At 62.6% G+C, this 18,103-nt stretch overlaps 1 protein-coding gene across 1 annotated transcript in view; it reads right to left on the bottom strand.

The window, feature by feature from the left end:
• Positions 1-17,679, bottom strand: part of LOC127039768 (uncharacterized) — a gene marked incomplete at its 5' end in the record, with an annotated part of 28,994 nt that extends 11,315 nt beyond the window's left edge. Inside the window, 10 exons of the mRNA XM_050933626.1 lie at positions 1,830-1,866; positions 2,632-5,903; positions 5,982-6,947; positions 7,209-8,176; positions 8,300-10,213; positions 10,328-10,604; positions 10,654-10,765; positions 10,885-11,231; positions 11,352-14,566; positions 14,618-17,679. Coding sequence (XP_050789583.1) covers positions 1,830-1,866; positions 2,632-5,903; positions 5,982-6,947; positions 7,209-8,176; positions 8,300-10,213; positions 10,328-10,604; positions 10,654-10,765; positions 10,885-11,231; positions 11,352-14,566; positions 14,618-17,679 — 14,170 coding nt within the window. The remainder of the gene's footprint in view (positions 1-1,829; positions 1,867-2,631; positions 5,904-5,981; positions 6,948-7,208; positions 8,177-8,299; positions 10,214-10,327; positions 10,605-10,653; positions 10,766-10,884; positions 11,232-11,351; positions 14,567-14,617) is intronic.
• Positions 17,680-18,103: the final 424 nt, after the last annotated feature.

Genomic DNA, 18,103 nt, shown 5'->3' with positions numbered 1-18,103 from the left:
AACGTGATTCTGGGATGCATTAACAGGTGTGTTGTAAACAAGACACGAGAAGTCATTCTTCCACTTTACTCTGCACTGGTTAGGCCTACACTGGAGTATTGTGTCCAGTTCTGGGCACCGCATTTCAAGAAAGATGTGGAGAAATTGGAGAGGGTCCAGAGAAGAGCAACAAGAATGATTAAAGGTCTTGAGAACATGACCTATGAAGGAAGGCTGAAGGAATTGGGTTTGTTTAGTTTGGAAAAGAGAAGACTGAGAGGGGACATGATAGCAGTTTTCAGGTATCTAAAAGGGTGTCATCAGGAGGAGGGAGAAAACTTGTTCACCTTAGCCTCCAATGATAGAACAAGAAGCAATGGGCTTAAACTGCAGCAAGGGAGATTTAGGTTGGACATTAGGAAAAAGTTCGTAACTGTCAGGGTAGTTAAACACTGGAATAAATTGCCTAGGGAAGTTGTGGAATCTCCATCTCTGGAGATATTTAAGAGTAGGTTAGATAAATGTCGATCAGGGATGGTCTAGACAGTATTTGGTCCTGCCATGAGGGCAGGGGACTGGACTCGATGACCTCTCGAGGTCCCTTCCAATCCTAGAGTCTATGAATCTATCTATGAATCTATGAGTCCTGGCTCCCAGCCCCACCTGCTCTAACCCACCAGCCCCCACTGCCCTCCCAGAGCTGAGGAGAGAACCCAGGAGTCCTGGCTCCCAGCCCAACTCCTCAAACCCACCAGCCCCCACTCCTCTCCCAGAGCCGGGGAGAGAACCCAGGAGTCCTGGCTCCCAGCCCCCCCTGCTCTAACCCACCAGCCTCCACTCCCCTCCCAGAGCCGGGGAGAGAACCCAGGAGTCCTGGCTCCCAGCCCCCCCTGCTCTGACCCACCAGCCCCCACTCCCCTCCCAGAGCCAAGAAGAGAACCCAGGAGTCCTAACTCCGAGCCCCCCTGCTCTCACCCACCAACCTCCACTCCCCTCCCAGAGCCAGCGAGAGAACCCAGGAGTCCTGGCTCCCAGGGCCCCCTCTAACTAATAGGCCTCACTCTCCTTGCCCTGGGTCAGACTCCTTAGTCTTCTGTTGCCCCAGTGTAAGGTGTTTGGGTCTTGTTTGGGTGAAGTGCATCTACATTAGGAATCTGCACCAAGTCCACCACACTAATCTGCTTACACCAGCAGAAACTTCTCTAGCGTTAACAGGGTCTTAAACTCAGGATTAGGAAATTATCTCAATTACAGCAGTGTAGCAGCTCTGAAATTGGAGAAATTCACTCCCAGTTTTACCCCTGGTGTCAATGAAATTACTCAGCCCAGTGGCCCTCAGAAGGGAGCCTCAGCATCAGGTCTGACCACCTGTGTAAAAGAGGCCAGATCATTTCACCTTGGATTAACTCCCCTTCAACAACAGTATCCAAACAGAATTGGACAGTGTCAGACGGTGACTCCACCATTGCTCTTGGGAGATTGTTTCAATGGTTCATTAACCTCAATGATAAACATTTGTGTCAAATATCCAGGTTGAATTTGTGTGGCTTGAACTGTAGGCGGCTAAAGAGTGGTCAAAAAATTTCTGTAAAAATTAAACTTTTCGGCCAGGAAATGTCTCTTTCCACAGAAATTTTTTACTAGCCCTCTTCAATGTTCATTGATGAGGATATACAATGGATTGAAACAAGCTAGAGGTTAAACTGGTTGCAGATTGGTAAAGGGTGACTGCATATTTAGAAGAGTCAGAAATGGCACTGGGGACATCCATGCTTGTACACAGTGACTACATAATACACAACAAGGTGACATCAGCAATAGCCCAATCCAGAAACCGTGTGCACACTCACCTGGGGTAGTGCTGCCCCAGTTCGGGGTGCTCCAGTCCTGAGTAGGAACAACGCACGTAGATGGGATGACACACGCAGAGGTGACAGGACATGTGACGGTTGGGGTAGTGGACGGCCATGTGGACGGTGTGGTCACTATGCAGATAGGGGAAATAGGGCTTCCGGTGATGGTAGGAGAGGAGGTGTTGGTTGTGCTGGAGGGAGTGGGGGTGAGGGAGGCGGTGGCTGTGCTGGAGGGGGAGGTAGAGGTGGTGGATGTGGTGGTGGGAGTGGAGGTGGAGCTGGAGGAGGTGATGGGAGTGAGGCTGGGGGTGGGAGTGGAGGTGATGACCGAGTTGGTGGGAGGGGAGGTGGAGGTGGAGGAGGTGGTCGCCGTGGTGGTGGGGGTGGAGGTGGAGGAGATGGTGACCGAGCTGGTGGGAGTGGACGTAGAGGAGCTGGTGATTGTGCTGGTGGGAGTGGGGGTGGAGGAGATGGTGGCCGTGCTGGTTGGGGAGAAGGTGGATGAGGTGGTGCTTGTCGCGGTGGAAGTGGTGGTGGGGGAGGCGGTGATCGTGCTGATGGGAGTGGAGGTGGATGTGGAGGAGGTGGTGGCCGTGGGGGTTGGAGTGGATGTGGAGGAGGCGGTGACCGTGAGAGTGGGGCTGGTGGTGGTGACCGTGCTAGTGGGGATGGAGGTGGAGGAGGTGGTAACTGTGCTGGTGGGAGTGGAGGTTAGGGAGGTGGTGGCTGTGCTGGTTGGGGAGAAGCTGGAGGAGGTGGTGGCCGTGCTGTGGAGGGTGGGGGTGGAGGAGGTGGTGACCGTGCTGGTGGGAGTGGACGTAGAGGAGGTGGTGGCCGTGCTGGTGGGGATGGATGTAGAGGAGGTGGTGATCATGGTGATTGGGGTGGAGGTGGTGGTCGTGGTGGTGGGGGTGGACGTGGGCGATGTGGTGGCTGTCGTGCTGGCAGTGGAAGGGGAGGAGGTGGTGACTGTGCTGGTGGGAGTGGAGGTGGGGGTGGAGGTAGTGGAGGTAGTGACCGTGGTGATTGGGGTAGAGGAGGTGGAGGTGGTGGTCGTGCTCGTGGGGGTGGAGGTGGGCGATGTGGTGGCCATGGTGCTGGCACTGGAAGGGGAGGAGGTGGTGACTGTGGTGGTGGGAGTGGATGTGGAGGAGGTGGTGACTGTGCTGGTGGGAGTGCAGGTGGATGTGGAGGAGGTGGTGGCCATGGGGGTGGTGGTGGTGACCGCGCTAGTGGGGATGGCGGTGGAGGAGGTGGAGGCTGTGCTGGTGGGCGTGGAGGTTGGGAAGGTGTTGGCTGTGCTGGTGGGAGTAGAGGTGGATGTGGAGAAGGTTGTGACCGTCGGGGTGGAGGTGGATGTGGAGGAGGTGGTGGCCGTGGGGGTGGAGGTGGATGTGGAGGAGGTGGTGACTGTGCTGGTGGAAGTGGAGGTGGATGTGGAGGAGGTGGTGGCTGTGGTGGTGGGAGTGGAGGTAGAGGAGGTGGTGACTGTGGTGGTGGGGGTGGAGGTGACTGTGCTGGTGGGAGTGAAGGTGGATGTGGAGGAGGTGGTGGCCGTGGGGGTGGTGGTGGTGACCGTGGCGGTGGGAGTGGATGTGGAGGAGGCGGTTACAGTGCTTGTGGGGGTGGAGGTGGATGTGGAGGAGGTGGTGGTCGTGGGGGTGGAGGTGGAGGAGGTGATGACCGTGCTGGTGGGGGTGGAGGTGGATGTGGAGGAGCTGGTGGCCGTGGGGGTGGGAGTGGATGTGGAGGAAGTGGTGACCGTGCTGGTGGGAGTGGAGGTGGATGTGGAGGAGGTGGTGGCCGTGGGGGTGGTGGTGGTGACCGTGCTAGTGAGGATGGAGGTGGAGGAGGTGGTGGCTGTGCTGGTGGGGGTGGAGGTTGGGAAGGTGGTGGCTGTGCTGTTTGGAGAGAAGCTGGAGGAGGTGGTGGCCGTGCTGGGGGGGGTGGAGGTGGAGGAGGTGGTGACCGTGCTGCTGGGAGTGGACGTAGAGGAGGTGGTGACTGTGCTGGTGGGAGTGGAGGTGGGGGTGGAGGTAGTGGAGGTGGTGACCATGGTGGTTGGGGTGGAGGAGGTGGGAGTGGAGGTAGGGATGGAGGTAGTGGAGGTGGTGACCATGGTGGTTGGGGTGGAGGTGGTGGAGGTGGTGGTTGTGGCTGTGGGGGTGGACGTGGGCGATGTGGTGGCCGTGGTGCTGGCACTGGAAGGGGAGGAGGTGGTGACTGTGGTGGTGGGAGTGGAGGTGGGGGTGGAGGTAGTGGAGGTAGTGACCGTGGTGGTTGGGGTAGAGGAGGTGGAGGTGGTGGTCGTGCTCGTGGGGGTGGAGGTGGGCGATGTGGTGGCCATGGTGCTGGCACTGGAAGGGGAGGAGGTGGTGACTGTGGTGGTGGGAGTGGATGTGGAGGAGGTGGTGACTGTGCTGGTGGGAGTGCAGGTGGATGTGGAGGAGGTGGTGGCCATGGGGGTGGTGGTGGTGACCGCGCTAGTGGGGATGGCGGTGGAGGAGGTGGAGGCTGTGCTGGTGGGCGTGGAGGTTGGGAAGGTGTTGGCTGTGCTGGTGGGAGTAGAGGTGGATGTGGAGAAGGTTGTGACCGTCGGGGTGGAGGTGGATGTGGAGGAGGTGGTGACTGTGCTGGTGAGAGTGGAGGTGGAGGAGGTGGTGGCTGTGGTGGTGGGAGTGGAGGTAGAGGAGGTGGTGACTGTGGTGGTGGGGGTGGAGGTGACTGTGCTGGTGGGAGTGAAGGTGGAGGAGGTGGTGACTGTGATGGTGGGAGTGGAGGTGGTTGTGGAGGAGGTGGTGGCCGTGGGGGTGGGAGTGGATGTGGAGGAGGCGGTGACCGTGGGGGTGGTGGTGGTGGTGGTGGTGACCATGCTAGCGGGGATGGAGGTGGAGGAGGTGGTGGCTGTGCTGGTGGGCGTGGAGGTTGGGAAGGTGGTGTCTGTGCTGGTTGGGGAGAAGCTCGAGGAGGTCGTGGCCGTGCTGGGGAGGGTGGAGGTGGGAGAGGTGGTGGCTGTACTGGTGGGAGTGGAGGTTGGGAAGGTGGTGGCTGTGCTGGTTGGGGAGAAGCTGGAGGAGGTGGTGGCCGTGCTGGGGAGGGTGGAGGTGGGAGAGGTGGTGGCTGTACTGGTTGGGGTGGAGGTGGAGGAGGTGGTGGCCGTGCTGCTGGGAGTGGACGTAGAGGAGGTGGTGGCCATGATAGTGGCAGTGGAAGGGGAGGAGGTGGTGACTTTGCTGGTGGGAGTGGAGGTGGAGGAGATGGTGGCCATGGTGCTGGCAGTGGATGGGGAGGAGGTGGTGACTGTGCTGGTGGGAGTGGAGGTGGGGGTGGAGGTAGTGGAGGTGGTGCCTGTGGTGGTTGGGGTGGAGGTGGTGGAGGTAGTGGTTGTGGCGGTGGGGGTGGACGTGGGCGATGTAGTGGCCGTGGTGCTGGCAGTGGAAGGGGAGGAGGTGGTGGCTGTGGTGATGGGAGTGGAGGTGGATGTGGAGGAGGTGGATGCCGTGGAGGTGGTGGTGGTGGTGACGACTGTGCTGGTGGGAGTGGATGTGGAGGAGGCGGTGACTGTGCCGGTGGGAGGGGAGGTGGATGTGGAGGAGGTGGGGGCTGTGGTGCTGGGAGTGGATGTGGAGGAGGTGGTGACTGTGTTGGTGGGTGTGGATGTGGAGGAGGTGGTGACTGTGGTGGTGGGAGTGGAGGTGGAGGAGGTGGGGGCTGTGGTGGTGGGAGTGGAGGTAGAGGAGGTGGTGACTGTGCTGGTGAGAGTGGAGGTGGAGGAGGTGGTGACTGTGTTCGTGGGTGTGGATGTGGAGGAGGTGGTGACTGTGGTGGTGGGGGTGGAGGTGGAGGAGGTGATGACTGTGCTGGTGGGAGTGGATGTGGAGGAGGTGGTGACTGTGCTGGTGGGAGTGGATGTGGAGGAGGTGGTGACTGTGGTGGTGGGGGTGGAGGTGGAGGAGGTGATGACTGTGCTGGTGGGAGTGGAGGTGGAGGAGGTGGTGACTGTGTTCGTGGGTGTGGATGTGGAGGAGGTGGTGACTGTGCTGGTGGGAGTGGAGGTGGAGGAGGTGGGGGCTGTGGTGGTGGGAGTGGAGGTAGAGGAGGTGGTGACTGTGGTGGTGGGGTTGTAGGTGGAGGAGGTGATGACTGTGCTGGTGGGAGTGGAGGTGGAGGAGGTGGTGACTGTGTTCGTGGGTGTGGATGTGGAGGAGGTGGTGACTGTGGTGGTGGGAGTGGAGGTGGAGGAGGTGGGGGCTGTGGTGGTGGGTGTGGATGTGGAGGAGGTGGTGACTGTGCTGGTGGGAGAGGAGGTGGAGGAGGTGGTGACTGTCCTGGTGGGAGTGGAGGTGGAGGAGGTGGTGGCCGTGGGGGTGGGAGTGGATGTGGAGGAGGTGGTGGCCGTGGTGGTGGGAGTGGATGTGGAGGAGGTGGTGACTGTGTTGGTGGGAGTGGATGTGGATGTGGAGGAGGTGGTGGCCGTGGGGGTGGGAGTGGATGTGGAGGAGGTGGTGACCGTTGTGGTGGGAGTGGATGTGGAGGAGGTGGTGACTGTGTTGGTGGGAGTGGAGGTGGATGTGGAGGAGGTGGTGGCCGTGCTGGTGGGAGTGGATGTGGAGGAGGTGGTGGCTGTGCTGGTGGGGGTGGAGGTGGATGTGGAGGAGGTGGTGGCCGTGGGGGTGGGAGTGGATGTGGAGGAGGTGGTGACTGTGTTTGTGGGAGTGGAGGTGGAGGAGGTGGTTACTGTGCTGGTTGGGTTGGAGGTGGGGTTGGTGGTGACTGTGCTGGTGGAAATGGAGGTGGATGTGGAGGAGGTGGTGGCCGTGGGGGTGGGAGTGGATGTGGAGGAGGTGGTGACAGTGCTGGTGGGAGTGGAAGTGGATGTGGAGGAGCTGGTGGCCGTGGGGGTGGGAGTGGATGTGAAGGAAGTGGTGACTGTTCTGGTGGAAGTGGAGGTGGATGTGGAGGAGGTGATGGCCGTGGGGGTGGGAGTGGACGTAGAGGAGGTGGTGACTCTGCTGGTGGGCGTGGAGGTTGAGAAGGTGGTGGCTGTGCTGGTGGGCGTGGAGGTTGAGAAGGTGGTGGCTGTGCTGGTGGGCGTGGAGGTTGAGAAGGTGGTGGCTGTGCTGGTTGGGGAGAAGCTGGAGGAGGTCGTGGCCGTGCTGCTGGGAATGGACGTAGAGGAGGTGGTGACAGTGCTGGTGGGAGTGGAGGTGGGGGTGGAGGTTGTGGAGGTGGTGAACATGGTGGTTGGGGTGGAGGTGGTGGTCGTGGTGGGGGGGGTGGACGTGGGCAATGTGTTGGCCGTGCTGGTGGAGGTGGATGTGGAGGAGGTGGTGGCCATGGGGGTGGGAGTGGATGTGGAGGAGGTGGTGACTGTGCTGGTGGGAGTGGAGGTACTGGAGGTAGTGACCGTGGTGGTTGGGGTAGAGGAGGTGGAAGTGGTGGTCGTGGTGGTGGGGGTGGACGTGGGCGATGTGGTGGCCATGCTCGTGGAAGTGGAGGTGGAGGAGGTGGTGACTGTGCTGGTGAGGGAGGAGAGGGTGGAGGTGGTGGCCGTGGGTGTGGGAGTGGATGTGGAGGAGGTGTTGACTTTGCTGGTGGGAGTGGAGGTGGGGGTGGAGGAGGTGGTGGCCGTGGTGGTGGGGGTGGACATGGGCGATGTGGTGGCCGTGGTGCTGGCAGTGGAAGGGGAGGAGGTGGTGACTGTGCTGGTGGGAGTGGAGGTGGAGGAGGTGGTGACTGTGTTGGTGGGTGTGGATGTGGAGGAGGTGGTGACTGTGGTGGTGGGGGTGGAGGTGGAGGAGATGGTGGCCATGGTGCTGGCAGTGGAAGGGGAGGAGGTGGTGACTGTGCTGGTAGGAGTGGAGGTGGAGGAGGTGGTGACTGTGTTGGTGGGTGTGGATGTGGAGGAGGTGGTGACTGTGGTGGTGGGGGTGGAGGTGGAGGAGGTGATGACTGTGCTGGTAGGAGTGGAGGTGGAGGAGGTGGTGACTGTGTTGGTGGGTGTGGATGTGGAGGAGGTGGTGACCGTGCTGGTGGAAGTGGAGGCAGATGTGGAGGAGCTGGTGGCCGTGGGGGTGGGAGTGGATGTGGAAGAGGTGGTGACTGTGCCTGTGGAAGTGGAGGTGGATGTGGAGGAGGTGGTGACTGTGCTGGTGGGGGTGGAGGTGGATGTGGAGGAGGTGGTGACTGTGCTGGTGGGAGTGGAGGTGGATGTAGAGGAGGTGGTGGCCGTGGGGGTGGGAGTGGATGTGGAGGAGGTGGTGACTGTTCTGGTGGAAGTGGAGGTGGATGTGGAGGAGGTGGTGGCCGAGGGGGTGGGAGTGGACGTAGAGGAGGTGGTGACTCTGCTGGTGGGAGTGGAGGTGGATGTGGAGGAGGTGGTGGCCGTGGGGGTGGGAGTGGACGTAGAGGAGGTGGTGACCATGGTGGTTGGGGTGGAGATGGTGGTCGTGGTGGGGGGGGTGGACATGGGTGATGTGTTGGCCGTGCTGGTGGAAGTGGAAGTGGAGGAGGTGGTGACTGAGCTGGTGGGAGTGGAGGTGGGGGTGGAGGTAGTGGAGGTGGTGAACATGGTGGTTGGGGTGGAGGTGGTGGAGGTGGTGGTCATCGTGGTGGGGGTGGACATGGGCGATGTGTTGGCCATGGTGCTGACAGTGGAAGGGGAGGAGGTGGTGACTGTGCTGGTGGGAGTGGAGGTGGGCGTGGAGGTACTGGAGGTAGTGAGCGTGGTGGTTGGGGTAGAGGAGGTGGAAGTGGTGGTCGTGGTGGTGGGGGTGGACGTGGGCGATGTGGTGGCCATGCTCGTGGAAGTGGAGGTGGAGGAGGTGGTGACTGTGCTGGTGAGGGAGGAGAGGGTGGAGGTGGTGGCCGTGGGGGTGGGAGTGGACGTGGAGGAGGTGTTGACTTTGCTGGTGGGAGTGGAGGTGGGGGTGGAGGAGGTGGTGGCCGTGCTGGTGGGAGTGGATGTGGAGGAAGTGGTGACTGTGCTGGTGGGGGTGGAGGTGGATGTGGAGGAGGTGGTGGCCGTGGGGGTGGTGGTGGTGGTGGTGACCGTGCTAGTGGGGATGGAGGTGGAGGAAGTGGTGGCTGTGCTGGTGGGAGTGGATGTGGAGGAGGTGGTCACTGTGCTGGTGGGAGTGGAGGTGGATGTGGAGGAGGTGGTGGCCATGGGGGTGGAGGTGGATGTGGAGGAGGCGGTGACCGTGCTGGTGGGGGTGGAGGTAGATGTGGAGGAGGTGGTGGCCGTGGGGGTGGTGGTGGTGACCGTGCTAGTGGGGATGGAGGTGGAGGAGGTGGTGGCTGTTCTGGTGGGAGTGGAGGTTGGGAAGGTGGTGGCTGTGCTGGCTGGGGAGAAACTGGAGGAGGTGGTGTCCGTGGTGCTGGGAGTGGACGTAGAGGAGGTAGTGGCCATGATAGTGGCAGTGGATGGGGAGGAGGTGGTGACTGTGCTGGTGGTAGTGGAGTTGGGGGTGGAGGTAGTGGAGGTAGTGACCGTGGTGGATGGGGTAGAGGAGGTGGAGGTGGTGGTCGTGGTGGTGGGGGTGGACATGGGCGTTGTGGTGGCCATGGTGCTGGCAGTGGAAGGGGAGGAGGTGGTGACTGTGCTGGTGGGAGTGGAGGTGGAGGAGGTGATGACTGTGTTGGTGGGTGTGGATGTGGAGGAGGTGGTGACTGTGTTGGTGGGGGTGGATGTGGAGGAAGTGGTGACTGTGCTGGTGGAAGTGGAGGTGGATGTGGAGAAGGTGGTGACTGTGCTGGTGGGAGTGGAGGTGGAGGAGGTGATGACTGTGTTGGTGGGTGTGGAGGTGGATGTGGAGGAGGTGGTGACTGTGGTGGTGGGAGTGGATGTGGAGGAGGTGGTTACCGTGCTGGTGGGGGTGGAGGTGGATGTGGAGGAGGTGGTTACTGTGCTGGTGGGAGTGGATGTGGAGGAGGTGGTTACTGTGCTGGTCGAGGTGGAGGTGGGGTTGGTGGTGACCGTGCTTTTGGGAGTGGATGTGGAGGAGGTGGTGGACGTGGGGGTGGGAGTGGATGTGGAGGAGGCGGTGACCGTGCTGGTGGGGGTGGAGGTGGATGTGGAGGAGGTGGTGGCCGTGGAGGTGGGAGTGGATGTGGAGGAGGCGGTTACAGTGCTGGTGGGGGTGGAGGTGGTTGTGGAGGAGGTGGTGGTCGTGGGGGTGGAGGAGGTGGTTACCGTGCTGGTGGGGGTGGAGGTGGATGTGGAGGAGGTGGTGGACGTGGGGGTGGTGGTGGTGGTGGTGACCGTGCTAGTGGGGATGGAGGTGGAGGAGGTGGTGGCTGTGCTGGTGGGCGAGGAGGTGGATGTGGAGGAGGTGGTGGCCGTGGAGGTGGGAGTGGATGTGGAGGAGGCGGTGACAGTGCTGGTGAGGGTGGAGGTGGATGTGGAGGAGGTGGTGCCCGTGGGGGTGGTGGTGGTGGTGGTGACCGTGCTAGTGGGGATGGAGGTTGAGAAGGTGGTGGCTGTGCTGGTGGGCGTGGAGGTTGAGAAGGTGGTGGCTGTGCTGGTGGGCGTGGAGGTTGAGAAGGTGGTGGCTGTGCTGGTTGGGGAGAAGCTGGAGGAGGTCGTGGCCGTGCTGCTGGGAGTGGACGTAGAGGAGGTGGTGACTGTGCTGGTGGGAGTGGAGGTGGGGGTGGAGGTTTTGGAGGTGGTGAACATGGTGGTTGGGGTGGAGGTGGTGGTCGTGGTGGTGGGGGTGGACGTGGGCATTGTGTTGGCCGTGCTGGTGGAAGTGGAAGTGGAGGAGATGGTGACTGTTCTGGTGGGAGTGGAGTTGGGGGTGGAGGTAGTGGAGGTAGTGACCGTGGTGGTTGGGGTAGAGGAAGTGGAGGTGGTGGTCGTGGTGGTGGGGGTGGAAGTGGGCGATGTGGTGGCCATGGTTGTGGAAGTGGAGGTGGAAGAGCTGGTGACTGTGCTGGTGGGGGAGGAGAGGGTGGAGGTGGTGACCGTGCTGGTGGGAGTAGACGTGGAGGAGGTGGTGGCCGTGGTGGTGGGGGTGGTGTTGGAGGAGGTGGGGGCCGTGATGGTGGAGGAGGTGGTGGCCTTGCTGGTGGGAGTGGATGTGGAGGAGGTGGTTACCGTGCTGGTGGGAGTGGAGGTGGATGTGGAGGAGAAGGTGGCTGTGCTGCTGGGCTTGGAGGTGGCTGTGGAGGAGGTGGTGGTGGTGGGAGTGGATGTGGAGGAGGTGGTTACCGTGCTGGTGGGTGTGGAGGTGGATGTGGGGGAGGCGGTGACCGTGCTGGTGGGAGTGGAGGTGGATGTGGAGAAGGTGGTGGCCGTGGGGGTGGTGGTGGTTGTGGTCGTGGTGACTGTGCTAGTAGGGATGGAGGTGGAAGAGGTGGCGGCTGTGCTGGCGGGTGTGGAGGTTGGGAAGGTGGTGACTGTGGTGGTGGGAGTGGAGGTGGGGGAGGTGGTGACTGTGCTGGTGGGTGTGGAGGTGGATGTGGAGGAGCTGGTGGCCGTGGGGGTGGGAGTGGATGTGGAGGAGGCGGTGACAGTGCTTGTGGGGGTGGAGGTGGATGTGGAGGAGGTGGTGGTCGTGGGGGTGGAGGTGGAGGAGGTGGTTACCGTGCTGGTGGGGGTGAAGGTGGATGTGGAGGAGGTGGTGACTGTGCTGGTGGGAGTGGATGTGGAGGAGGTTGGGGCTGTGGTGGTAGGAGTGGATGTGTAGGAGGTGGTGACTGTGCTGCTGGGTGTAGAGGTGGATGTGGAGGAGGTGGTTACTGTGCTGGTGGGGGTGGAGGTGGATGTGGAGAAGGTGGTGGCCGTGGGGGTGGTGGTGGTGGTGGTGGTGGTGGTGACTGTGCTAGTGGGGATGGAGGTGGAAGAGGTGGCGGTTGTGCTGGTGGGTGTGGAGGTTGGGAAGGTGGTGACTGTGCTGGTGGGAGTGGATGTGGAGGAGGTGGTGACTGTGCTGGTGGGTGTGGAGGTGGATGTGGAGGAGCTGGTGGCCGTGGAGGTGGGAGTGGATGTGGAGGAGGCGGTGACAGTGCTTGTGGGGGTGAAGGTGGATGTGGAGGAGGTGGTGACTGTGGTGCTGGCAGTGGAAGGGGAGGAGGTGGTGACTGTGCTGGTGGGTGTGGAGGTGGATGTGGAGGAGGTGGTTACTGTGGTGGTGGGAGTGGATGTGGAGGAGGTGGTTACTGTGCTGGTCGAGGTGGAGGTGGGGTTGGTGGTGACCGTGCTGTTGGGAGTGGATGTGGAGGAGGTGGTGGACGTGGGGGTGGGAGTGGATGTGGAGGAGGCGGTGACCGTGCTGGTGGGGGTGGAGGTGGATGTGGAGGAGGTGGTGGCCGTGGAGGTGGGAGTGGATGTGGAGGAGGTGGTGACTGTGCTGGTGGGAGTGGAGGTGGATGTGGAGGAGGTGGTGGCCGTGGGGGTGGTGGTGGTGGTGGTGACCGCGCTAGTGGGGATGGAGGTGGAGGAGGTGGTGGCTGTGCTGGTGATCCTGGAGGTTGGGAAGGTGGTGACTGTGCTGGTGGGAGTGGAGGTGGAGGAGGTGGTGACTGTGGTGGTGGGAGTGGATGTGGAGGAGGTGGTGACTGTGCTGATGGGAGTGGAGGTGGGGGAGGTGGTGACTGTGCTGATGGGAGTGGAGGTGGGGGAGGTGGTGACTGTGCTGGTGGGGGTGGAGGTGGGGGAGGTGGTGACTGTGCTGGTGGGAGTGGAATTGGGGGAGGTGGTGACTGTGCTGGTGGGAGTCGAGGTGGATATGGAGGAGCTGGTGGCCGCGGGGGTGGGAGTGGATGTGGAGGAGGCGGTGACCGTGCTGGTGGGGGTGGAGGTGGATGTGGAGAAGGTGGTGGCCGTGGGGGTGGTGGTGGTGGTGGTGGTGACTGTGCTAGTGGGGATGGAGGTGGGGGTGGAGGTAGTGGAGGTAGTGACCGTGGTGGTTGGGGTAGAGGAAGTGGAAGTGGTGGTCGTGGTGGTGGGGGTGGAAGTGGGCGATGTGGTGGCCATGGTTGTGGAAGTGGAGGTGGAGGAGCTGGTGACTGTGCTGGTGGGGGAGGAGAGGGTGGAGGTGGTGACCGTGCTGGTGGGAGTAGACGTGGAGGAGGTGGTGGCCGTGGTGGTGGGGGTGGTGTTGGAGGAGGTGGTGGCCGTGGTGGTGGAGGAGGTGGTGACTGTGCTGGTGGGGGAGGAGAGGGTGGAGGTGGTGACCGTGCTGGTGAGAGTAGACGTGGAGGAGGTGGTAGCCGTGCTGGTGGGAGTGGATGTGGAGGAGGTGGTTACCGTGCTGGTGGGAGTGGTGGTGGATGTGGAGGAGAAGGTGGCTGTGCTGCTGGGCTTGGAGGTGGCTGTGGAGGAGGTGGTGGTGGTGGGAGTGGATGTGGAGGAGGTGGTTACCGTGCTGGTGGGGGTGGAGGTGGATGTGGAGGAGGCGGTAACCGTGCTGGTCGGAGTGGAGGTGGATGTGGAGGAGGTGGTGGCCGTGGGGGTGGTGGTGGTGACCGTGCTAGTGGGGATGGAGGTGGAGGAGGCGGTGACCGTGCTGGTGGGGGTGGAGGTGGATGGGGAGAAGGTGGTGGCCGTGGGGGTGGTGGTGGTGGTGGTGGTGACTGTGCTAGTGGGGATGGAGGTGGAAGAGGTGGCGGCTGTGCTGGCGGGTGTGGAGGTTGGGAAGGTGGTGACTGTGGTGGTGGGAGTGGAGGTTGGGAAGGTGGTGACTGTGCTGGTGGGAGTGGTTGTGGAGGAGGTGGTGACAGTGCTGGTGGGGATGGAGGTGGATGTGGAGGAGCTGGTGGCCGTGGGGGTGGGAGTGGATGTGGAGGAGGCGGTGACAGTGCTTGTGGGGGTGGAGGTGGATGTGGAGGAGGTGGTGGTCGTGGGGGTGGAGGTGGAGGAGGTGGTTACCGTGCTGGTGGGGGCGGAGGTGGATGTGGAGGAGGTGGTGGACGTGGGGGTGGGAGTGGATGTGGAGGAGGCGGTGACCGTGCTGGTCGAGGTGGAGGTGGGGTTGGTGGTGACCGTGCTGTTGGGAGTGGATGTGGAGGAGGTGGTGGACGTGGGGGTGGGAGTGGATGTGGAGGAGGCGGTGACCGTGCTGGTGGTGGTGGAGGTGGATGTGGAGGAGGTGGTGGCCGTGGGGGTGGTGGTGGTGACTGTGCTAGTGGGGATGGAGGTGGAGGAGGTGGTGGCTGTGCTGGTGGGAGTGGAGGTTGGGAAGGTGGTGGCTGTGCTGGTTGGGGAGAAGCTGGAGGAGGTCGTGGCCGTGCTGCTGGGAGTGGACGTAGAGGAGGTGGTGACTGTGCTGGTGGGAGTGGAGGTGGGGGTGGAGGTTTTGGAGGTGGTGAACATGGTGGTTGGGGTGGAGGTGGTGGTCGTGGTGGGGGGGGTGGATGTGGGCGATGTGTTGGCCGTGCTGGTGGAAGTGGAAGTGGAGGAGATGGTGACTGTTCTGGTGGGAGTGGAGGTGGGAGTGGAGGTAGTGGAGGTAGTGACCGTGGTGGTTGGGGTAGAGGAGGTGGAGGTGGAGGTGGTGGTCGTGGTGGTGGGGGTGGACGTGTGTGATGTGGTGGCCGTGGTGCTGACAGTGGAATGGGAGGAGGTAGTGACTGTGCTGGTGGGAGTGGTGGTGGGGGTGGAGGTAGTGGAGGTAGTGACCGTGGTGGTTGGGGTAGAGGAAGTGGAGGTGGTGGTCGTGGTGATGGGGGTGGAAGTGGGCGATGTGGTGGCCATGGTTGTGGAAGAGGAGGTGCAGGAGCTGGTGACTATGCTGGTGGGGGAGGAGAGGGTGGAGGTGGTGACCGTGCTGGTGGAAGTAGACGTGGAGGAGGTGGTGGCCGTGGTGGTGGGGGTGGTGTTGGAGGAGGTGGGGGCCGTGGTGGTGGAGGAGGTGGTGGCCGTGCTGGTGGGAGTGGAGGTGGGGGTGGAGGTGGTGACCGTGGTGGTTGGGGTAGAGGAAGTGGAAGTGGTGGTCGTGGTGGTGGGGGTGGAAGTGGGCGATGTGGTGGCCATGGTTGTGGAAGTGGAGGTGGAGGAGCTGGTGACTGTGCTGGTGGGGGAGGAGAGGGTGGAGGTGGTGACCGTGCTGGTGGGAGTAGACGTGGAGGAGGTGGTGGCCGTGGTGGTGGGGGTGGTGTTGGAGGAGGTGGTGGCCGTGGTGGTGGAGGAGGTGGTGGCCGTGCTGGTGGGAGTGGATGTGGAGGAGGTGGTTACCGTGCTGGTGGGAGTGGAGGTGGATGTGGAGGAGAAGGTGGCTGTGCTGCTGGGCTTGGAGGTGGCTGTGGAGGAGGTGGTGGTGGTGGGAGTGGATGTGGAGGAGGTGGTTACCGTGCTGGTGGGTGTGGAGGTGGATGTGGAGGAGGCGGTGACCGTGCTGGTCGGAGTGGAGGTGGATGTGGAGGAGGTGGTGGCCGTGGGGGTGGTGGTGGTGACCGTGTTAGTGGGGATGGAGGTGGAGGAGGCGGTGACCGTGCTGGTGGGGGTGGAGGTGGATGTGGAGAAGGTGGTGGCCGTGGGGGTGGTGGTGGTGGTGGTGGTCGTGGTGACTGTGCTAGTGGGGATGGAGGTGGAAGAGGTGGCGGCTGTGCTGGTGGGTGTGGAGGTTGGGAAGGTGGTGACTGTGCTGGTGGGAGTGGATGTGGAGGAGGTGGTGACTGTGCTGGTGGGTGTGGAGGTGGATGTGGAGGAGCTGGTGGCCGTGGGGGTGGGAGTTGATGTGGAGGAGGCGGTGACAGTGCTTGTGGGGGTGGAGGTGGATGTGGAGGAGGTGGTGGTCGTGGGGGTGGAGGTGGAGGAGGTGGTTACCGTGCTGGTGGGGGTGGAGGTGGATGTGGAGGAGGTGGTGGCCGTGGGGGTGGGAGTGGATGTGGAGGAGGTGGTGGTCGTGGGGGTGGAGGTGGAGGAGGTGGTTACCGTGCTGGTGGGGGTGGAGGTGGATGTGGAGGAGCTGGTGGCCGTGGGGGTGGGAGTGGATGTGGAGGAGGTGGTGACAGTGCTTGTGGGGGTGGAGGCGGATGTGGAGGAGGTGGTGGTCGTGGGGGGGGAGGTGGAGGAGGTGGTTACCGTGCTGGTGGGGGTGGAGGTGGATGTGCAGGAGGTGGTGGCCGTGGGGGTGGGAGTGGATGTGGAGGAGGCGGTGACCGTGCTGGTGGGAGTGGAGGTGGATGTGGAGGAGCTGGTGGCCGTGGGGGTGGGAGTGGATGTGGAGGAGGTTGGAGCTGTGGTGGTAGGAGTTGAGATAGAGGAGCTGGTGGCCGTGGAGGTGGAAGTGGATGTGGAGGAGGCGGTTACAGTGCTTGTGGGGGTGGAGGTGGATGTGGAGGAGGTGGTGGTCGTGGGGGTGGAGGTGGAGGAGGTGGTTACCGTGCTGGTGGGTGTGGAGGTGGATGTGGAGGAGGTGGTTACTGTGCTGGTGGGAGTGGATGTGGAGGAGGTTGGGGCTGTGGTGGTGGGAGTGGATGTGGAGGAGGTGGTTACTGTGCTGGTCGAGGTGGAGGTGGGGTTGGTGGTGACCGTGCTGGTGGGAGTGGATGTGGAGGAGGTGGTGGCCGTGGGGGTGGGAGTGGATGTGGAGGAGGCGGTTACAGTACTTGTGGGGGTGGAGGTGGATGTGGAGGAGGTGGTGGCCGTGGGGGTGGGAGTGCATGTGGATGAGGTGGTGACAGTGCTGGTGGGGGTGGAGGTGGTTGTGGAGGAGGTGGTGGTCGTGGGAGTGGAGGTGGAGGAGGTGGTGGCCATGGGGGTGGGGGTGGGGGTGGTGACCGTGCTAGCGGGGATGGAGGTGGAGGAGGTGGTGGCTGTGCTGGTGGGAGTGGAGGTTGGGAAGGTGGTGGCTGTGCTGGTTGGGGAGAAGCTGGAGGAGGTCGTTGCCGTGCTGCTGGGAGTGGACGTAGAGGAAGTGGTGACTGTGCTGGTGGGAGTGGAGGTGGCGGTGGAGGTTGTGGAGGTGGTGAACATGGTGGTTGGGGTGGAGGTGGTGGTCGTGGTGGTGGGGGTGGACGTGTGTGATGTGGTGGCCGTGGTGCTGACAGTGGAATGGGAGGAGGTGGTGGCTGTGCTGGTGGGAGTGGACGTAGAGGAGGTGGTGACTGTGCTGGTGGGAGTGGAGGTGGGGGTGGAGGTTGTGGAGGTGGTGAACATGGTGGTTGGGGTGGAGGTGGGGGTCGTGGTGGTGGGGGTGGACATGGGTGATGTGGTGGCCGTGGTGCTGGCAGTGGAAGTGGAGGAGGTGGTGACTGTGCTGGTGGGAGTGGAGGTGGGGGTGGAGGTAGTGGAGGTGGTGACCGTGGTGGTTGGGGTAGAGGAGGTGGAGGTGGAGGTGGAGGTGGGGGTCGTGGTGGTGGGGGTGGACGTGTGTGATGTGGTGGCCGTGGTGCTGGCAGTGGAAGTGGAGGAGGTGGTGACTGTGCTGGTGGGAGTGGTGGTGGGGGTGGAGGTAGTGGAGGTAGTGACCGTGGTGGTTGGGGTAGAGGAAGTGGAGGTGGTGGTCGTGGTGATGGGGGTGGAAGTGGACGATGTGGTGGCCATGGTTGTGGAAGTGGAGGTGGAGGAGCTGGTGACTTTGCTGGTGGGGGAGGAGAGGGTGGAGGTGGTGACCGTGCTGGTGAGAGTAGACATGGAGGAGGTGGTAGCCGTGCTGGTGGGAGTGGATGTGGAGGAGGTGGTTACCGTGCTGGTGGGAGTGGATGTGGATGTGGAGGAGAAGGTGGCTGTGCTGCTGGGCTTGGAGGTGGCTGTGGAGGAGGTGGTGGCCGTGGGGGTGGTGGTGGTGGTAGTGACCATGCTAGTGGGGATGGAGGTGGAGGAGGTGGTGGCTGTTGCAGTGGAAGTGGAGGTGGGGGAGGCGGTGACAGTGCTGGTGGTGGTGGAGGTGGATGTGGAGGAGGTGGTGGCCGTGGCGGTGGGGGTGGGGGTGGGGGTGGTGACCGTGCTAGTGGGGATGGAGGTGGAGGAGGTGGTGGCTGTGCTGGTGTGCGTGGAGGTTGGGAAGGTGGTGGCTGTGCTGGGGTGGGTGGAGGTTGGAGAGGTCGTGACCGTGGTGGTGGGGGTGGAGGTGCGGGAGGTGTTGACTGTGCTGGTCGAGGTGGAGCTGGTGGTGGCCGTGGTGGTGGAGGTGGAGAAGTTGGTGACCGTACTGGTCAGGGGGGAGGTCGGGGAGGTGGTGGCGGTGCTGGTAGGGTTGGAGGTGGTGAAGATGGTGACTGTGCTGCTGGGGGTGGAGGTGTGGGAAGTGTTGACTGTGCTGGTCGAGGTGGAGGAGGTGGTGGCCGTGGTGGTGGGGATGGAGGTGGAGGAGGTGGTCACTGTG

Source organism: Gopherus flavomarginatus, chromosome 23 (genome assembly GCF_025201925.1).
Source record: "Gopherus flavomarginatus isolate rGopFla2 chromosome 23, rGopFla2.mat.asm, whole genome shotgun sequence".
Classification (NCBI taxonomy): domain Eukaryota; kingdom Metazoa; phylum Chordata; order Testudines; family Testudinidae; genus Gopherus; species Gopherus flavomarginatus.
The sequence above is the reverse complement of the archived record's forward strand: the minus strand, read 5'-3'. Positions and strand labels throughout refer to the sequence as shown.